The sequence below is a fragment of the Globicephala melas genome, chromosome 16 (genome assembly GCF_963455315.2).
Source record: "Globicephala melas chromosome 16, mGloMel1.2, whole genome shotgun sequence".
NCBI classification, from domain to species: Eukaryota; Metazoa; Chordata; class Mammalia; order Artiodactyla; family Delphinidae; genus Globicephala; species Globicephala melas.
In genome coordinates this window covers 48253319-48272040 of record NC_083329.1, presented here as the reverse complement: position 1 = coordinate 48272040, position 18722 = coordinate 48253319, and the positions used below count along the sequence as shown (strand labels likewise).

The window sequence follows — 18722 nt, the reverse complement described above, 5'->3', positions numbered from 1 at the left end:
CCTCTGATGCCGACAGCAGCCTCCCTTCCTCCTCTCCCTCTGTCCCCCACCTCGTGACTTTCACTCCTAAAACCCCATCTCAAACTGCAGGGAGCAGAGTGGAGGAGGGGCAAAGACCAGCCTTGCCCCCATCCCTACTCCCCGATGAGCTGCTGTTACTGGGAAGCAGCTCACGCCCGGCTTGTGAGTACCAGCTGCTCTCTGGCTGGCTTTGGATCTCCCAGGGGAGGCAGATGGAGGGAGGCTGGCCTTCCCCTTTAAGAGCATCCTTCTTGCTACCCCTCCCTTTCGCCGGAGGCAGCATCAGGCATCAGACGGGGGCTTGAGTCCAGAGAAAGAGCCTGCAGCTCCAGGTAAGGCCTAGCCCAGGGTTCCCCATCCCTGTGCAGGATCAGCTCCTTCCTTTCCCCACACTGGTCATGCACTGCTGCTGGATCCTCACCCGCCTGGCAGGGCAAACACCCTCCTCCCCTGGAGAGGAGATAAAGCTGGAGTCAGGGATGGATGGGGTGGGGCCTGGGGGAGGGGCAGGGGATGGGATGGGGGAGGTCAGGGTGCTGGCCATGAGCTGCTGGCCTCCTGGGCCAGACCTAGGCAGGCAGGACAGCTGGGCTGCATGACACAGGGCAGAGGAGGTGGTGAAGTGGGGGAAAGAACACGGGTCCCTCCCTGGCTTTTCCACTCGATATTTCTGTGACCTTGGGCAAGTTACCAAACGCCCCTGTGAAGTGGGGACTCCTTCTTGTCATGCATGTTGTATGTGCTAGGCCCAGAGTTTGAGGTGGGGTGTTGGCAGCTGGGAAATTTCTCACACCCAGGCCAGTACTGAGTCCTCAGGGCCCAGCTCAGGCCAGAGCCCTCCAGGAGGGCAGAGAACAGAGGGCCCAGTTACCTTCCCTGAGCCTCAGTTTCCTGAGCAGTGTGGGCCTTGATCTACCCCCAGACCACACAGAGCCTGAGGTCTCCTCTGAGAAAGGGCTTCTGGAGGTATCTTGGCTCAAAGACCACAGTGGCAGGAGTCCCGAGGGGCCTAGGCCCCCATCCAGAACATACTGTCTCTGGGTTATGGACTGACCACAACACACACATTTTCCCCTCCCGGCCCCTTCTGGCCCCTTGTCCCAGCAGCTGAGCAAATGGCCTCTCCTCCTCTCCTCCCTGCCCCCCGCCATTCCGGTGCAAAGGGCACGGGGGCCTGGCATGCAACGCTGGCAGCTGGAGCTTTCCATGCTGCTGTCAAGTTTTCAGAGCACAAATGAGACAGGAGAGCCAGGAATAACTGCTGGGCCCCGGAGGGTCTGGAGGGTGGGGGCCTGCCCCAGACCTGCTTTCAGACCCTGCACTGAGGGTGCAAGCAGGGGGCCCCCACTGCCAGCTTTGGGTATCAGGAGGTGCCTGCCACCACCGGCAGCCCATTATCTGGCACGAGTCCCCATAGGAATGAGCTCAGACTCCAGTATGGCTTGGGTCTACTACCTGTGTGACCTTGGGGAAGTTACTTAACCTCTCTGAGCGGGACAAGTGGCAGCCTCTCAGGATCTGAGGAGATGATGGTGTGGAGGGTCCAGAGCTGAGCTTGGCCATGCCCAGAGCTGCTGCTATTATGATGATTGTTTTTATGGTTGGACAACTCTGGGCCCTGATGTTGTCCCTTATCTTGGGCCACCATGAGGATAAGAGGCAACTTCAGGGTCCTCACCAGAGAACACAGGGCAGCAAAGACCCAAGTCACAAAGCCTCTGGCCAAGGGAGCTCAGCCACGGTCTTCTGGGCAAGGGGGTGGGTACAGCCAGGCAGAGAGGGCAGCTGGGCAGTCTGGGCTCTCCAGAGGGTGGAGGGAGCAAGGAGAGGAGAGCAGGGGGGCAGAGCATTATCACTACCCTGGCCAGGCCCCTCTTCTGCCCCCTGGGGGGTGCTGGGTGCCGGACACCCCTCCCCAGGGGCTATATTAGCCTTGTGAGTCACAGTGGACCCGCTGGGAGGCCGAGGGCGGGCGGGCACAGTGTAGGGTTACAGTCCATTTATGGGAGCAGCAGAGGGCAGATATCAGTGTCGATGGCATTCGTTCCCAGCTATTCTTAGGAGCCTCTCAGGAGCTGCACACAGCCCGGCCAGGCAGAAAGGGACGGAGCAGGCAAGGCCGGGGGGTCGGGGGCAGGGGCCGAGGTACGGGCTGGGGAGGCAGGGTGCGTGAGGGTCCTCTCACTCTACTCTTCTCCCTTCATCCGCAGAGGCCGCCGCTGTCAGCACCGGCATGTCTTACAGCGTGACCCTGACCGGGCCTGGGCCCTGGGGCTTCCGTCTGCAGGGGGGCAAGGACTTCAACATGCCACTCACCATATCCCGGGTGAGTGTGCACGGCCCACAGCCTAGAACCCACAGGGGCGGGGCATGCTCAAAGGAGGGTGTGTGCGTCCATCCCTCCATCTGTCTGTCCTCCCTGAGGCTCTTGGAAAGCAGAGCACGCTTTCCTGGTCTGGGGGTGGGACTGGACCCAGCTGGATACTGCCGGCCACAGGCCCCTGGTCTTGGCCACAGCTGTTGCCCACCCTCGCTGACTGGCCTATTATGAGTATGAAACATGGGCAAGCGGCTGGTGTTCTGAGCAGAGAAAGAAATGCCAAGTTTGCAGGCCAGGCAGGCAGGTGGACAGAAAGTACAGGGCCTTCCTAAGCCTTTCTCCGGGAGGGTGGGCTCAGGGTACCCCCCAAGCCTGGAAGAGGGCAGCTGCTTTGGGGAAAGAGCACTCCTAGCATGGAGAGGTCAGGTGACAGGCGGGCAGACGGTTAGATGTACAGACTGCTGACCTCGGCTGCCCTGCTATCAGGGCTCGGAGCTGGGCTGGGCTGGTAACCGGTCTCCTGCATCCACTCCATCCCAGACCTGAGATAACAGTCGCCTTCTACCCCCGCCTTCCCGGGGCTGCTGTGGGACCTCACACTGGCTGGCTTCGCGGAGCTGGGCCTTCCTCGCTTGCTGGAGGTTCTAGCCATTCACCTACAGCTGCTCTGCCTGCCCGTCTCAAGTCTGGTTCGCCATGCTCACCTGGGGAAATGGCCTGTGTGTTCTGCAGTGTCTGTGATCAGGGAATGGCACTGCCTGAGGGGAAGGTCACAGATCTTTGGAGATTGTCTGAGTAACTCTATTGCCCAGCTGGAGACACTGAAGTACAGAGAAGCAAGAAGCTAGATCTGCTTGAGAGGAAGCGGTCTGTGAGAAGGGACTTTGTTTTAAACACTGCTGTGTCCCTGGCACCTAGACCAGTACCTAGGACATAGTAGGAGCTCAGGCAACACTTATCAAGTAAAGGGAAGTCCAGCAGAGGGGCGCTGAAGGCCCCAAGGCTCAGGGTGGACTGTGAAAGGTGACAGGGCAATCACAGCCCCTGCCTGGTGGGGTCTGCTGAGACTGAGCCCCAGCAGTGCTGGCGTGGGCACAAGGGGGCAGGCTGAGGCCCCAGGCTGTCACTGGAGGGTGATGGATGGGCAGGGGTGTCTGGGTCACTGCTCACCTGGAGACAGGGAGACAGTTTCTTCTCCAGGGCATGGAGACTTGCCTTGGGCCTGAGGGTGGGACGGGGAGGGTGGTGGGGAGGCACTGAAGTGGGCAGCCAGGGAAGGCCTGAAAGGTGCTTGGCAGAGGGGGCAGGGAGCCAATGTCCCCACTGGAGGCACAGTCCTGGCTATGCAACCAAATGTGGACACTTGGGGGGACCCTAAGATGGAAAGCTCCACTCAGGGGTGTTATGGGAGCCTCACGACAGCCTCACAACTCCTCTGGGGTGCTGGCCTGGCTCTAGTCCAGGGAGAAGGCCTTGGCCGCCATCCTGCGGGAGGTCTGGCTTATTCCAACCTGCGTCTCCAGACCCACTGCCCTGGAGACCCCAGGGTCCCATATTAGAAGGGCACCCAGAGACTTACACACTCAGTCTGATGATATGGTGACACAGGGGCATTTGAGCCCCAGCAGACACACCCCCTCTGCCCCCAGGACCCTGCACAGCTCCCCACACCCCTGGTTACAGGTCTCCTCCCTGTACAAGGCAGGACCCTCCACCGTCACTCTCATGGGTCCACCAGCTTCCCACGCCTGGGACTGAGCCTAGATCTCCCCCAGCCCCACTATCCTCAAGGCCTCCACCTGGTGGAAATTAGCCTCCTGGCTCAGTGGCACCCAGGATAGCCGATGACCTCATCCAGGGTCTATGCGCCACCTGGCCCCAGCCAGCCCAGGGCTTAAATTGCAGCACAGAGGCCTTAAGCTAGACAGACAGCAGGAAGAATGTCCTCACTGTAGGCAGGGGGTGTATTGGGATGTACTAGAGCCAACGACTAGGGGGGACTTTTAAAAATAGAACCCGCAGCTCAGGCAGGGCATCAGGGGATGGGTCTCTCAATTCCCTTCAGAGGCGTGCCCCCAAATCACTGAGGCCATGGAACCAGCTGGACTGGGCGCTGGGGCCTTCCCAGGGCTTGGAGCTTCTTGATAAGTCCTCTGGTGTGCTGCTGATACCCTGGGCTCGGGCGTCCCAGGCTCAGCGTTGCTGGCCAGGCAGGCCTCGGGGCACTAGCCCTGCCCTCCCAACAGGGCTGTGGTATTTCCTGCTGGGGCGCTCCAGGTCCTTCTGCACCAGGAACTTCTCCCCTAAGGGGATGCAAGGCCAAAGCTGTCTGGAAGAATCCTATTTCCACTGCAGCCCTGACCTGCTTCCCACAGAGGGCCAGTAGATGTCCTGGCCTGGGTCTTTGCGACAGGGCAGTAGTGACGTATTGTGGTGGGGGGACTCGCAGAGGCGGGGCCGGCTCGTTCTCAGCAGGGGCCGGCACCCCTGGGCACACGCACTGTAACCCTGAGGCAGGTGGTCAGGCAGGCAGGTCTGGGATTGGCATCTCACTTTAGAGCCGGGCAAACTGAGGCTCCAACTTGCTCATGCGCTCTTGTGACCTTGGTAACCCCATGCCTGCTTCCTCACCCTCTGGCTAGGGGCTAGTAGAAAAGCACTGCGTGGGGCCGTCCCCTGTGTGCTGCAGCTCCTCCTGTAAGAAGGCTGGCCACGTGCAGCCTGGGTGGTAGCCCCTGTACCCACCCCACCCTGCCCACCAGCCCCACAGAATCAACCTTGGGGCAGTAACAGCCCCTCAAGTCCTCCCTTCGGTGGGTCTCAGCCTGAGGACCCACAGAGAAATGAGTTCAGGAGGGAGACTCGGAGGGTGGAGGGGAAATGCCTTTATTTATCTTGGACAGGTGTGGCTGGGCCTGCAACATGAGCTGCCCTCCCACCCCCACCCTCCCCCAATCCCAGCCAGTCCTCCAGGAAGTGGGAAAGGGGTGGGAGCAGCCAAGAGGGAACAGTTCCAAAGGCCCAGCCCCCACCCCTGTCGGGGCAGCTAGGCCTGAGGCCAGGGCCACGGTCTGGGGCCTTGCCTCTTGGCGCACGAGTTGCAGCCCTTGATTTTATGGCAGCGGCGTATGCTTTTGTTTGGCTCTGGTACTCACAGCTGTGTCACCTTAGAAAAGTCAGTTCACCTGCTCAGCCTCAGTTTTCTCATCTGTAAAATAGGGATGGTACGTCGGTAAGAGTACACGTGAGAGTTCTTTCTAATGTGCACTTATGAAAATACACCTATTTTTCCACATGGGCTGCTTGTGAGGATGGGGGAGTGGTGGAACTGAGCCTGGGCCCAGGGGGGGTCCTACCTTTCTGCTCCAAGGCCTCCACTCCTTACGGCCTTACCCACAGGCCCAGCAGGCTCACCTCTGCCCCTTTGCTGTTCTCGGTTCCAGTATTTGTCAGACTCTCCTGGCTATGGTGGCGACACAGAGGACAGAGGGTCCCCGAGAGGGGAAGGGGGACAGGCTGAGATTTTTCTGGGGCAGCTGCACTGGTGATTCCTGGAATTTTGAGGCCATGGTGCTGTTTCTTGGGCAGCGCCTAGCAGTGCTGACAGCAAGTGCTGTTTATAGCCATGCTGAAGGTCAGGCAAGCCTCTGGAGGGCTGCTGCGGGGCTGGCTCCCGAATGAACGAATGCGGAAGATAACCAGACAGTGGCCCACCGCTGGGGAATACATCCTTAGAGGTTCCCAGGCCAGGCCCTCTCCCAGCATGCTTCTTCTCCCTGGTGCACAGAGCTGTTCCTGACCCCGGGAGGCCCCTGAAGTGAGTGGGCATGAGGCTGGCTGGGTCCTGGGGAGAGGGCCTTCTGAGGTCCTGGGCCGGGACATAGGACAAGAGCAACTTCACTGGCAGGCCCCCTGGGGGCTCCTCGGGCTGAAGACGTTGTGAGACGGCAGCAAGTGCGAGGAGGGCAGGGCTTCCTGGGTGATGTCTGCTGGGTCTGCTGGGGCAGCTGTCCTGCCCGGGAGATATCTCCCCAGTTCCCTGAATCTCCCTCTTGTCCAGGGGCTAGCCATGATTGAAAGGCCCCCACCCAGGGCCCTTCCATTCCCAAACACAGCTTCTCCACCCCTTTGAAGCCAGGATCCACCTCTTCCCAGGAACCATTCTAAGTGGCATGAAGCAGACTTTGCCATCCAGGACCTAGAACTGGGGGACAAGAGGAGAAGAAAGAGACTCAGAAGGCCAGGAAAGGGTGTGGTCAGCTAGAGAGGGGGCCAGTGACCCCTAGCTTTGGCACAGGGAAGTCATTGGTATGTGGAGTGGTGGGGGCCAACGTCAGATGGCTGATGTGAGAGGGATGGGAGACTGTAGAGGCCAGACCTGCTGGTCACTTCGCCTGGTGGTGAAGAAAGGGAGAGAAACATGGCAGGAGCCAGCTGGAGCAGCTAAGGCTTTTTTTTCCAAGACAACTTTTTGAGAGCAGTTTTAGGTTCACTGCAACGTTGAGAGGAAGATAAAGGGATTTCTCATAACGCCTCTGCCCCCATGCATGCACAGCCTCCCGCATCACCAACGTCCCCCTCCAGAGTGTACATTTGTTATAACTGATGAAACTACACTGGCCACCATTACTACCCAGAGCCCATAGCTTACATTAGCGTTCATGCTTGGTGTGTACGTTCTATGGTTTTGAACCAATGTATTATGACGTGTATCCACCATTATAGTATCACAGAGAGTATTTTCACCGCCCTAAAAGTCCTCTGTGTAAGGAGAGGCTTTTTGAGCACAGATAAGACTCTGGCTTTCTTATCAGCCAGGGTGGGGTTGGAGAGAGGGGCCATGGGAAGACAGAAGCTTCCAGTGAGAGGGCAAGGGACGGAGCAAGGCCCCAGGGGAGGCCAGATGGGAAGGGAACAGAGCATGGCATGACAGTAATTTAATCACACAATGTAAAATGCACTTAGGGCTCCCTGGAAATCCCCTGGGATGTCAGCCTGGGAAGGTCAGGAGGAGATGCTGGAAGCTGCACAGTCCACAGCACCCACTGCCTGCCCTTGGCTCCCATCCCTTGCCGCACCTACACTGGCAGGTCTAGAGGGAAAGGAAGTCAGGGACCTGTCTGCCTTTAAGCACTAGGAGTGATGACCGGGACCTTCTGCGGAGCCCAGTGGCCCCCTCTGCTGCCAGGGAGCCGGGGAAATGGGAGCCAAGGGCATGGGTGTGCCTGAGCCCCAGCCAGTGCCTTGCTTCCCTGGGACCCTGGACAGAACTTCTCTCCCCTCCAGCTGATGCTCAGGCCCCTCTAGGGACAGGACGCTGGCTCAGGACTGATCGGTCAGGGCTGGCCCTTCGCACACCACCCGCTGCCAGCCCCCGATCTTGTGTCCTCTGGAGGCAGGGGCTGCAGCCTCCCAGACTCCAACCCCTGGCACCTCCCGGGGAAGGGGTCAGGGACAGCACTTGCACCTCCTCGGTTGGGAGCTTCCCTGAAATTGTCTCAGCTCTGCACTGTCTTTGTATAATGCCCTATTTAGTGATGAAATCCTCTCCACAATCCCGGGAGAAAGGCATCATGGCTGTCTTTACGCAGAGGTCCTGGAGGCTGGCACTGCAACCTCAGGTCTGGCTCAGACTACAGTCCATGGTCTTTGCTCTACTGCTTCCCCCCAAGGCACCCGAAGGTCACGGGGGCCACAGCTGCTCCCTGGCACCGGTTATCCCTGTGCCCCCTCTGGGGTGCCCTAAACCATGGCCCAGCAAGGAGGGTGGGCTAGGTGGCAATCTTGGCCCCCAAACACCTAGAGCCTGCCTTAGGGGCTTCCGAGACAGGACCTCGGTCCTGGAGCTCTGCCCATGGCTGGGTTCCCTGTGGAGAGGTGGCTGGTGACTAGAAAAGGTGAAAAGTGAAATGGGAATGAAACAATCATTACAAAGAATTTTTCAAATGCTACAGAGGGGCTAGAAAGACTTTAAAGAAAAGAAAAAGAAATCCTCCAAGGATTTAGGAGCTTTGGGTCTTTTCTGGGACAAGGAAAGCAGAGGGAGGGGGCTGGGGAGTCAGACCAGGGGTACATGGGTACCTCACACCTGGACCGCACTCTTCACAAGCCCTGGGCTCTGGGCAAGTGTTCAAGGGTGGCCACACCCTTCTGCCACGCAGGCTGCTCCTGCAGAGCGAGGAGGGATCTGACGGCCCTTGGCCAGAGCTGAGGGGCAACTTCCTTAGAGTCCCTGCCTCCTTCTCTAGGGAGACCTGGGCAGAACTAGCAGAGCACCTCTCTACAAGAGGATTATAGCATCCTCCACCCCACCAGCCCGAGGGGTCTTGAACCCTGCTCAGGGCAGCCAAAGGTCAGGCCAGCTGAGCCCTGACGAGCACACACAGGTGCAAGGAGAGGCGCCAGGGGCAGGCTGGAGCCAGCCTGGTGGCAAATTCCTCAGGGGGTTTGGCTGTTGACCAAGCCTGGGGGAGCCTGGGCTCTTCCCTGGGCAAAGGATCAGCTCAGTCTATACCTGAGGGTGAAGGGGAGCCGGCCAGGGCCAGGCAAGGGGAAGGTGGGAGCCCTGTGGGAAGGTATGATGTTAGCTAACCCATGCCTGAGGGAGAAATAAGTCCTCGAGGCAGCCTGGAAGGGAGGGCATTCCAGATGGCCCCGTGGTTTGCCCTAGCTGGTCTGGCCCCAGCCTCTCTTGGATGTCATTCTGGTGTCCTTGTTCACACTTAACCCATGATCTCCTGGACACAGCTCTGGTCACCTCTGCAGGCATGAGGCCCTCCACTCTGTCTGGGGTCTGTGGCTGTCCTGCCTGGGAGGTCCCTGCTGCAGGCTGATGGCCCCCTTCTCTGCGGATGCTTAGAAGCATCTGGGGGAGCCCTGGGTCAGGGAGCCCTGGCATGGGGGTGTCCTGCTGTGGGGAAGCCCTGTGGGCAGTCCACCAAGACAGCAGAGGCATGGCGCAATTCACCCTGAATGGGAGCATCCTGGCGTCTGCACTTTCTCTGAAATGCTTCAAACATAATATGGACTGATGGATGGAGAGAGGGATGGACACTTGACCAGCAGGTTGAGTGAAATGCTACAGTAGAACCTCGGTGGTGGGTATTCGGGTGCTCCCCGTAGAATTAGTTCTGCCTTACTGTGTTTGAAGGTATCTATAATAAAATATCCGAAGAGCAGAGGCCTGAACATGAAGCTAGAAGGTGTAGGGAAAGGTGATTTTCTTGCAGGACAGGCCTGGCTGGGCAACTCAGTTTGCCCTCAGGAGTCCCCTCTCAGCCTAGAAAATGTTTTGCTTTTCTTTGTTGTTGTTTTTTACCCTTTGCTTAACCGCTTAAATCAAAGGAAACAACACACTCCTGTCACTAGTAGAGGCTCTGTACGGCCATTGATTTGGGGATAAAGGTGACGTGTGTTTTGAGATGGCCCGAGCGCTTCCAAGATGCCCCTACGGGAGCCTGGAGAGTAGGCGGGACTTGGCAAACCGGACAATGTGGCTTCCTGACAATCAAGGCATTTGTTTCTCTATTGTCCTGGCCTCATCCCAGCAGATTCCAGGGGCGGTGGGGAGGCTGCTCAGGGCACAAGGTGGCCAGTGTTTAAGAAGGTACCACAGTTCCTGGGTCTGAAATTGGCGGGTCAACGGCAACTGGCAAGAGTTCTCCTGGTCTTGCTATAATCACTGGGTTAACACACATGGTTCCTGGCCCACCCTGTAGAGCCTGTCTGGGAATGGGCTGAAGGCTGGTGACTGCAGGGCTCTGGTTACGATGAGAGTTCCCTCTGAGGGGCCTGGCAGGAAGTTTCCATCCATGTCTGAGAGCCCAGAATCTGGCCAGAGGCCCACTGAGGCCTGGCACCCAGGGTATGGGACTGTCCCCAGGACCTCTTTGGGCTCCTTCTAGGATGGTCCCCAAGCCTGGGCCAGAAAATGGCCTCTGCCAGCATTAGGAGCCAGCCTTGTCCTTGGGGTATAGCCAGGAAGGTGACTGGGATGTGCCCAGAGAAGCCAGGAGGACTGGCTGGTGGGCATGTTGGGGAGGAAAAGCCAAGGGACACCCTCTAGGCACAGCTCGGTGGGGGGTGACTCCCAGGGGCTCCTCTTTCCTATGATGTCACTGGAGGCAAGCCCTGCCCAGCACCCCATGTGATGTCACAGCGCGCTTCCACACTATGTCGTGGGGGTCAGGTTATAAAATCATTCTGTGTGATGTCAGGAGGGGGTACAGCCAAGGTCTCCACGACATCCCACGAGACGCCTTTAGGGGTGAAGCTCACCACACTCCATGTAATGTCACTAGGGGCCGGCCCGCAAGCTATTTTAGATGATGTCACTAGGCCTTCCAGAATTTTGCATTTCATGGGATGTCACTGCATAGGAGGCCACCATGGCATTCAGGGTGCTATTACTGGGGGCTGGACATGCAGAATTTGGCATCGTGCATGTCACTGGGAGTGTGCTCACTGGGAGTGTGGTCTTCCGGACATTGCATGGGGGGGGTTGGTGGGGTGGCACATCCATGACATTCTATGTGATCACACTGGGGGTAGGGCCCCCAGACTCTAGCATTCTGTAATGTCACTAGAGGGCAAGATTTGGGAACTGGCCTCCACATCTGCACCTCCCCTTTGGGAAATATGAAGCCAACCACAAAGCACTGAGCTCCATGTCCCAGCTGACCTTGCTCCCGCAAGCAGGCCCGACAGCCCTGCCAGCCCTCTCTGCACACCTGCCACAGTAGAGTACGACACACTTACGCTAGGATGCTTTTGTGAGGGTATGTTTGGCCGGCCTACTGGCCTGGCAGCATCTCTATGGTGGTGCAGAGTCTTAGCAGCTGCTGAACTCTTCTGGAGCCTGGAAAGTGTGCCATGGGTTTTCAAGGTGCAGATGTTATAGTAGGCTGATTGGTGTAAAAAACAACCCCCAGTTCTCTTAGCACAGTGGAAGTTTATTTCTCATTCATGCAACATCCAATTCAGTGCTCCTTAGTCATCTCCCCTCCAAGCAGTGACTCCATTATCCAGGTCCCTTGCAGACAGTGGCTTGGCTGTCCTCCTCTGGGTCCTCTGCATCCAGTCAGCTGACAAGCAGAGAGAGTGCAGGATGGCAAGATGGTTGCTAGGGGCAGGCCTGGAAGTGGTGTGCATTGATTTCAGAGCTAATCTCATGGCTGCGCTCAGATACAAAGCACCAGGAAATGTGGTAGCTCTGCGCCAGGAAAAGGAAGCAGGCTTGGTGGTCATAGTGAATGAAAGACAAAATGGCAAGCCTCTACTGGATGACTCCTGGTGATTCTTCCCTGAGGACAGGCCCATCCTCAGGTCACCCTTCTTACGTTCACCTCCCATCTGCTACCCTCTCAGATCACACCGGGCAGCAAGGCCGCCCAGTCCCAGCTCAGCCCGGGTGACCTTGTGGTGGCCATTGACGGCGTCAACACAGATACCATGACCCACCTGGAGGCCCAGAACAAGATCAAGTCTGCCAGCTACAACCTGAGTCTCACGCTGCAGAAGTAGGTGGGAGCTCTCCAGAGCAGGGGGCAGAGGTTGGGTGTGGGCACCAAGGGCCTGGGAAAGGAGCTGTCCAGCATGGACACAGCCTTGTGCTACCGGACCGCACAGGGAAGTGAGGACAGCCTCTGGACCAGAAGAAGGACAGGCCCAAGTCATCAAGCACCTGCCACGTCTGTGCCTCACTTTACAGATGAGCCTCAGAGAGGGTGGATAACGGTGCTGCTGGTATGTGGGCGGCTGGGCCTGGAAGCCAGGGTCTTCCCTGCTTCCTCTGTGCACAGGCAGCCTCCCTGAGACCTAGCAGAGGCCCGTGGCTGCAAAGTACCCCAGAGCCGTGACTTCTTCATGCTGGTCAGGCCCAGGAGACACCCAGGTCCTCTGCCCTGGCTCCCTGGGTTCCGGATGTTCTCCCCTCTCCAGTCCTTCTCAGGCAGGAGCTCCCGGACCCAATGGCAACTGTCTTCATTTCTGGTTTTTCCAGGTCAAAGCGTCCCATTCTCATCTCCACGGCAGCGCCCCCGATCCAGTCCCCTCTGCCTGTGATCCCCCACCAAAAGGTAGGTGCTGACTGTGGGTGGCAGGCTCCACTCTGGGCCGTGGTTCCCAGAGTGCAGCCCCTGGTCTGCCTGCCTGCCCCTCGGCTGGCCTGACTCTGGCAAGGTGGGGGGATCAGCCCGGCCCCAGCCCTGCCCTGCCTCGGCTGATGCCGGGGAGGTGGCGCAGACCCCCTGGGGAGAAGCGTTCAAGCCCCGTAAAATGCTGCATGTAGGGGTGCCCGCCTGGGTGCCTAGCCAACACCCTGGGCCTCGTGGGCGGGCTGACAGGAAATCCACTTAGGCAGCGGTGTTTTCAGGAAAGGTCCCATTCTCCCAGCCAAGTAGGGACAAGTGCCCACAAGGCTCTGACCCTCATCCTCCTGAGGGCACTGGGGAGGGGGGTGACCGTGGCATGAAAGCCGAGGCCCCAGTTTGAGCTGGTCACCCCAGGAGGAGCTCCCAGGCGTGGGGGGCCTGCTGGCCCTCAGGGTTTCTCCTGTGTCACAGGCTCTCTCCCTCCTGTTTCCCTTTCTCCTCCCAGTTGCACGCTCCTATACCACACTCAGAAGTGCTGGTGCAGCCAGCAGGTACCAGGCCCCTTCCCAGCTCCCTCTAAGCAGCTCAACCCTGAGGGACCCGGAGCATGGGAGGCCTACCCACTGCTCCTACAGGACTACACACTCCCACCACTCTCCACCCCTCCTCTCAGGACCTCATACTGACCCTCCCTGTCCAGTGGGGCAGAGTGGGTGATGGGCAGGGTGGGGAGAGGGGACAAGAAGAAGATGACGGGGGGTCTGGAGTGGGTGACAGATTGAGGAAATGGGCAGAGGGCTGTTGGGGAGAAGCTGCAGAGGCAGACTGAGGGAAGCAAATGTCAGCCCCCCTCCTTCCTCAGTTTCCCCTCTGCACCTCTACTCTGCCTGTTCACCACCAGCCCAGAAGGCCCCCTCTCACCGGCCATGTGGGACATTGCAGAGTGGGGTCAGCAGAGCAGGAGGCAGGGCTGTGCTCACCAGGTGCCCCCATTCAGGGGAAGGGGGAACAGGTGTAGGATGGAGGGGTCTCCCCACAATTCCCTGAGACCGCACCCCCTTTCTTCCAGCCCTGCCGGCAGGCTGGCTTGGCCTAGCTTTCTGTGTGGGGCTTTGCATTTTGATCAGGTGGATGACAGCTTCAGGGCCAGGAGCTTCACCCCGCTCTTTTTGACAAAACCCTTCTCTTCCAGGTGTCCTTTCTATCCCCCTACCCTGACCTCGGTGCAGTGGGCTGCAGGCTCCAGGGTGGTGGGCTGCTAGGCGCTCGCGCTAACCCCTCTGTTTCAGGTTCACGCTGAAGCGCTGGGATGGGCGTGGCCTCTAACTCCTCTCTTCTCTCTCCCCTGCATGGTGCTGCCCCGGGCCAGGACCCTGCTCTGGACACGAACAGCAGCCTGGCAGCACCCAGCCCCAACCCCGAGGCGAGGGCCATCCCGGGCACCCCAGGCAACCTGGAGCTCGGGCAGACCCTTAGCTCCTCCTTCTCTCAGACCTCCGTCTTCTCCTCACACACGGAGGCCTCTGACGCTGGCCCTCCATGGGGCAGCCCGGGGGCCAAGGTCAACCTGGAGGGGGCCCTCGACTCTCTAAGCCCGAAAGCCCCGCGGGGTTCGAGCCAGCCAAGGCAGTATAACAACCCCGTTGGCCTGTACTCGGCAGAGACCCTGAGGGAGATGGCTCAGCTGTATCAGATGAGCCTCCAAGGGAAGGCCTCAGGTGCTGGACTCCTAGGAGGGTAGGTAATGGGCTCACAGCTCTCCACTGGTGGTCAGGGGCCATCTGGGTCCTCAGTGCTCGTAGAGGCCTGGTCAGGTGGTCAGAGCGAGGAACTGGCCTCATTCTGGCCAGCCCCAAGCCCATGAGGCAGTGCAGGCTAAGAGCAGTGAAATCAATCATCCTATTGACATTTGCCATGAGCCGGGCCCATCATTGCTTTACACAACCTGGGGCGATGTGTCGGATTTTGCAGAGAGGGAAACTGAGGCTCAGAGAAGGTTAAGTCGAGGTCCAGCTGTCCAGCTACTAAGTGGCCAAGCTTGGCCTGAATACAAGAGACTCTGACTCCTAAAACTTTCACATCAGGGCAAAGCCTAATAACTCCAGGAGCTCCGGGGCAAAGGGACAGGCTGGTTGCCACCCCTTTGGGAGTCCTGAGAGGTGGGAGAGCAAGTTCTCTAGGTCTGGCAGTGGTCTGGGAAGGCTGCCTGGAGGAGGGAGCACCTGAGCTGGGTACAGAGAGACTGGGCAATAGGGTGAGGGGAGTGGGTTGGCAGGACTGACCCTGGCTAGGGTGGGGAAGCAAGGGAGCAGGACCCTGAGGAGAAAGGGGCCCTGCAGGAGAACAGCAGGCCACCCCCTGCTCCCCGAGGTCTAGTTCATGGTACTCTTGGAGCACAGGAGTTAAAAGAACTAGAGCCAGAGCCAGGGTGGGCATTGTGGAGGGGCTGAGGGGAGGGAGGCTCCCAGCAGAGCACATATTAGCTTCCAAGTCCTGAAGGTCTGTTATCTCATTGTAACTTCTTCCATAGCCCCATGCAATTGGTACAATCGTCTCTGGGCTGGAGGCGAAGCAGGCTGAGTCAAGGCATATGGCCCAGCGGCTAGGGGTTCAGGGCTCTTCCATGAGACTGTCCGTATCTCAGGACTATGGGGAGGATTGAAGGAGATAACACGTGCACAGTGCTGAGCTCTGTCCTGGCACACTCACTACGTGCTACCTGCCATCGCTGCCTGGACTCACACGACAGGTACACAGATGAGTCAGCATTGCAGTCCAGGTCGGTGTGATCCAAGCCCACACCCTTCCTTTGACCTAGCCGCACATGGTATCTGTGCTCTGCCCATTCACTGCTCCCCTGGGGATCCCCAGCTCCCCCGGATCCCATAGCTCTTTCTGGGATCCCGAGTGAAGCTGGGCGCTCTACGGTGTGAGCACTTGGACCCTGGCTTCCCTGGCCCAAGATGGCAAAGCTTTCTACCCCCAGGCTTTTTCCAGCAAGGGGCTTCTGCCAGAAAGCTCGGGGAAAGACAGAGTAGAAACGGACTCTTTCTCCTGCCTTGGGTGGGCTGATAGCTCTTCCTGGTTCTCTCTGGCCCGGCCCCCAGCAGGGAGGTCATGCTCTGGTGGACCTGGACTTCCATGGGGCCCACCTGCAGTGATGGTAAGGTCTTCCCTCACGGAGGCCTCCGTCGAGGCTGGGGGCTGGTTAACAATCCATATGCTTTATCTAACACAACTCTCTCAGCAGCTTCAGAGGGGGGCATCATTCCCTCATTTTACAGCTGGGAAATAGAAACCCAGAGAGAGCAAGTAATTTGCCCAAGGTCACACAGTTAACGAGTGGTAGATAGGACTGGCACTCAGGTCAGTCTGACTTCTCCCTGCATGGAGCCAGGGACCTACCTGCCTGTCCCACCCCTGTTTCTCCCGACTCCCGACAAGCCCTCCCACTGGCACAAGGGCTGCTCAGAACCTGACGAGTGTTAGATTATTACTTGACACTCAGAGCAGCAGGGTCCAACAGTTTCTTCAAAGGGAAGACGGGCTAGGGAGGGAATGTGGTGCGTGCTTCATTCAGAGTGAAGGCTGATGCTGCGGTCCCAGCAGGGAGGGCAGAGCCTCTGACCTGGGCTAGCCGAGGGCTGAGGCCGCCGCCTCACAGGAGACAGGGTTGGCAAATGCTACTCCCCATGTGTGTTCATCACACACTTAACCCATGCTGAGGGCTTTACACTCAGGATTCTGTTCAGTCTGTGGAGGGCACCACCCTCTCGGTATTATGAAGGAGGGAACTGAGGCTAAGACAGGTGGGTAACTTGTCCAGAGTCACAGCTCTAGGAAGAGGTAGGGTCAGGATTTGAACTCTGTCCTGTCTGGCTGCAGAAGGAAGCTCCTTCCCATACTCTCTCTCTCTGGGGAGCTTCAAGGGGATCCCTTGGCAGATCGTATGCCCTTGGGAGGAGTGGAGGGGAACAGAGGGGGCGAAAGAACAGCCAGGCCTGCAGGCCCTGATCCTTGTCCTCTCTGGGGCTGGTACTGAAGGGCAGTGTCCCTCAGGCCAGTTGGTGTGAGGGCCCCCGGGGCGTTTTTACATCTTTGTCTCATTCTCCCCAAGACCTGGCTGCCGCTCTCTGAGCTCTGTCTGTTGCAGGCATCTCAGCCTCTGGGTCCTCAGGCAGATGCTAAGCAGGGGGCAGGAATCAATGCCAAAGAAGGAGCTGGCTACCTAGGCAGGGAAGGGCATAGGCAGCCCCTGAGGCCAGCACTGCCCTCTACAGGGGGCACTGGGCTGGTCCGGGCAAGAGCTGATCCTGTGGTTGTCAGCACTGGCCAAAAATGGAGAAGGAATTGGAGATCTGTGATGGTCCTTTCCTAACATAGCTCCACTTACAGCTATTTTGAGCCTGGGAGGACAGAGGGAATTTTATCAGCCCTGAGACGGAGTTGGGCCGCCTGGGACTGGTGGGGGTGGGGATGGGGGGGTCTCCCTGGTTTTGGTCTGGATCCCCAGGGTCATGGCCAAGGGGTGACCAGGGCCAGGCCAGCTGAGGCCCAGGCTCTCCCAGCCAGAGCCCAGAGTGGTCAGATATGGGAAAGTGGCAGGGTGTGGGGAAAGGGACACCACTTTCCGCACTCTTCTCCCCTCAGGTTTCTGACAAGGGTCTGCCACTGCAAGGAATTTGCATTTAAAGAAACATAACGCAGGCAATGCCTCCCTCAAGTAGATGATACTCCAGGAGGCTGGCTCTCAGATAAGAGTGAGGGTGGGGTCCCTCTTGTAGTGTCCAAGCTGGGCTGCCTTGTCCGGCGGTTTTCCTGCAGTACAGGACCTGCACTTCTCCCAAGCCTCCTCACTCCTCCATCCTGCCTCACTGCCCATCCACAGGGACTTTAAGGGCAGTTACTGGGAACTGCACAGACCCCTTATTACTGTGCCCCGCGAGGAGTGTCCAGGGCTGCCTGACCCTCCTCTGGGAAAGAGAGCATGCTCCCGGGGCTGTATGAAACCCCACTGCAACCAAACCCCAGCACCACTGCAACTCCTGCTCAGGGAACAGAACTCCTGGAGCTGTCCCCCATTAAACAAGGGTAAGTCCAGAGCTACTATCCGGCCAGCAGGCACCTGGGGCCTTGGCCGTTCCTGGAGCAGCCATCACTAGTCCGGGCTCCATCTCCAGCTTCCTCGCCGGGGTCTACAGACAAGGTGTATGTAGGACATTCATGTACATGGTAAATGAGCACCTATGACGATGGACAAAAAAACCTTTCTCCCTGGCAAAGCTTCAGGTACTGTGGACCTACGCTGCAGCTGGCATCTCTGACCCACACTGAGCGGCTGTGATCGGGACTCTGAGCTCTTCCCCCTCCTCACTCCGCACTCTCCTCACCCAGTGCCAGTCTGGGCTGCCTCTGGCTCCACTATGGCCAGTCTGAGGACCATCCCTAGGTCCCTACGCTCAAACCCTCTGGCAGGACGCTCACTCTGATAGCCCTGTTTTCTTTGCTTTTTCTCTCCCCCACCCCCAGGTGGTAGCCAACTCTCCAGCCAAGTTAGTATCAAAGGAAAGCACGTGTGTGTGCTTGCCTGCATATCCCAGCATGCGACAGCGTGTCTGGGGGACTGGGCAGCGTGCGTCTGTGTCAGCGGCATGTGTACGTGTATGTGCATGCGTGAATGGGGGTGCATTTGTGTCCCTGAGTGAGCCTGCATGTGTGTGGAGCTGCGAGTATGGAGTGAAGGCAGTGGGGAGGGGCGCTGGGGCTCCGGCAGATGCCCCGGACCACCGTGTTCCCAATTAGCTGCTGCAGCTGCTTAGACCGCAGGCTGGCTCCGGTGGGCGGTGGGTGGAGCGCGTGCTGACGCCGGTTCTGGGAGAGCCTGAAGACATTTCCAGCCCGGCCGGACCACTCAGAAGGGCTGTACCTGACCTTGTCTTTGCCTGGGGAGCACGCTTAACTGTTGAAGGGAAAAGCCTCCATGGGTAGAAGCTGGTGGGCCACCCAGCAAGTTGGACATGGGGGCGGGGGCGCCTGAGAACCCAAGCCCTGCTCCGAGGAAGAAGCACATGCACTGAAGAGTCTGGCGGAGCAGAGCCCCGGGCCACCCAGGATGAGTCCCTTCGTGGAGGAACCAAGCTCAGAATCCCTGCGGGTGCCCAGTGGGGCTGCTTTTTGCCTTTGGACGTTCTGGACTCCGCTTGGGCTGCCGCTGCCTCTCACGCGTGGCCCAGCTCCTGTCTCCTAATCCCAACCGCCACTCCGCACCCCCTTCCGTTTCTGCTTCCCTG

At 58.7% G+C, this 18722-nt stretch overlaps 1 protein-coding gene across 6 annotated transcripts in view; it reads left to right on the top strand.

The window, feature by feature from the left end:
• The first annotated feature begins 171 nt into the window (after window positions 1-171).
• Window positions 172-18722, top strand: part of LDB3 (LIM domain binding 3) — a 59848-nt gene continuing 41297 nt past the window's right edge. For 4 of the 6 annotated variants that reach the window (XM_030862805.2, XM_060286508.1, XM_060286507.1 and 1 more), the window contains exons 1-5: window positions 172-353; window positions 2232-2347; window positions 11708-11859; window positions 12342-12417; window positions 17962-17984. In XM_030862805.2, the coding sequence (XP_030718665.1) occupies window positions 2255-2347; window positions 11708-11859; window positions 12342-12417; window positions 17962-17984 (344 nt within the window). In that variant the 5' untranslated portion in view covers window positions 172-353; window positions 2232-2254. Of the gene's footprint in view, window positions 354-2231; window positions 2348-11707; window positions 11860-12341; window positions 12418-13801; window positions 14170-17961; window positions 17985-18722 lie in introns of all 6 variants that reach the window. The other 2 variants (XM_030862804.2, XM_060286509.1) reach the window with 1 other exon arrangement.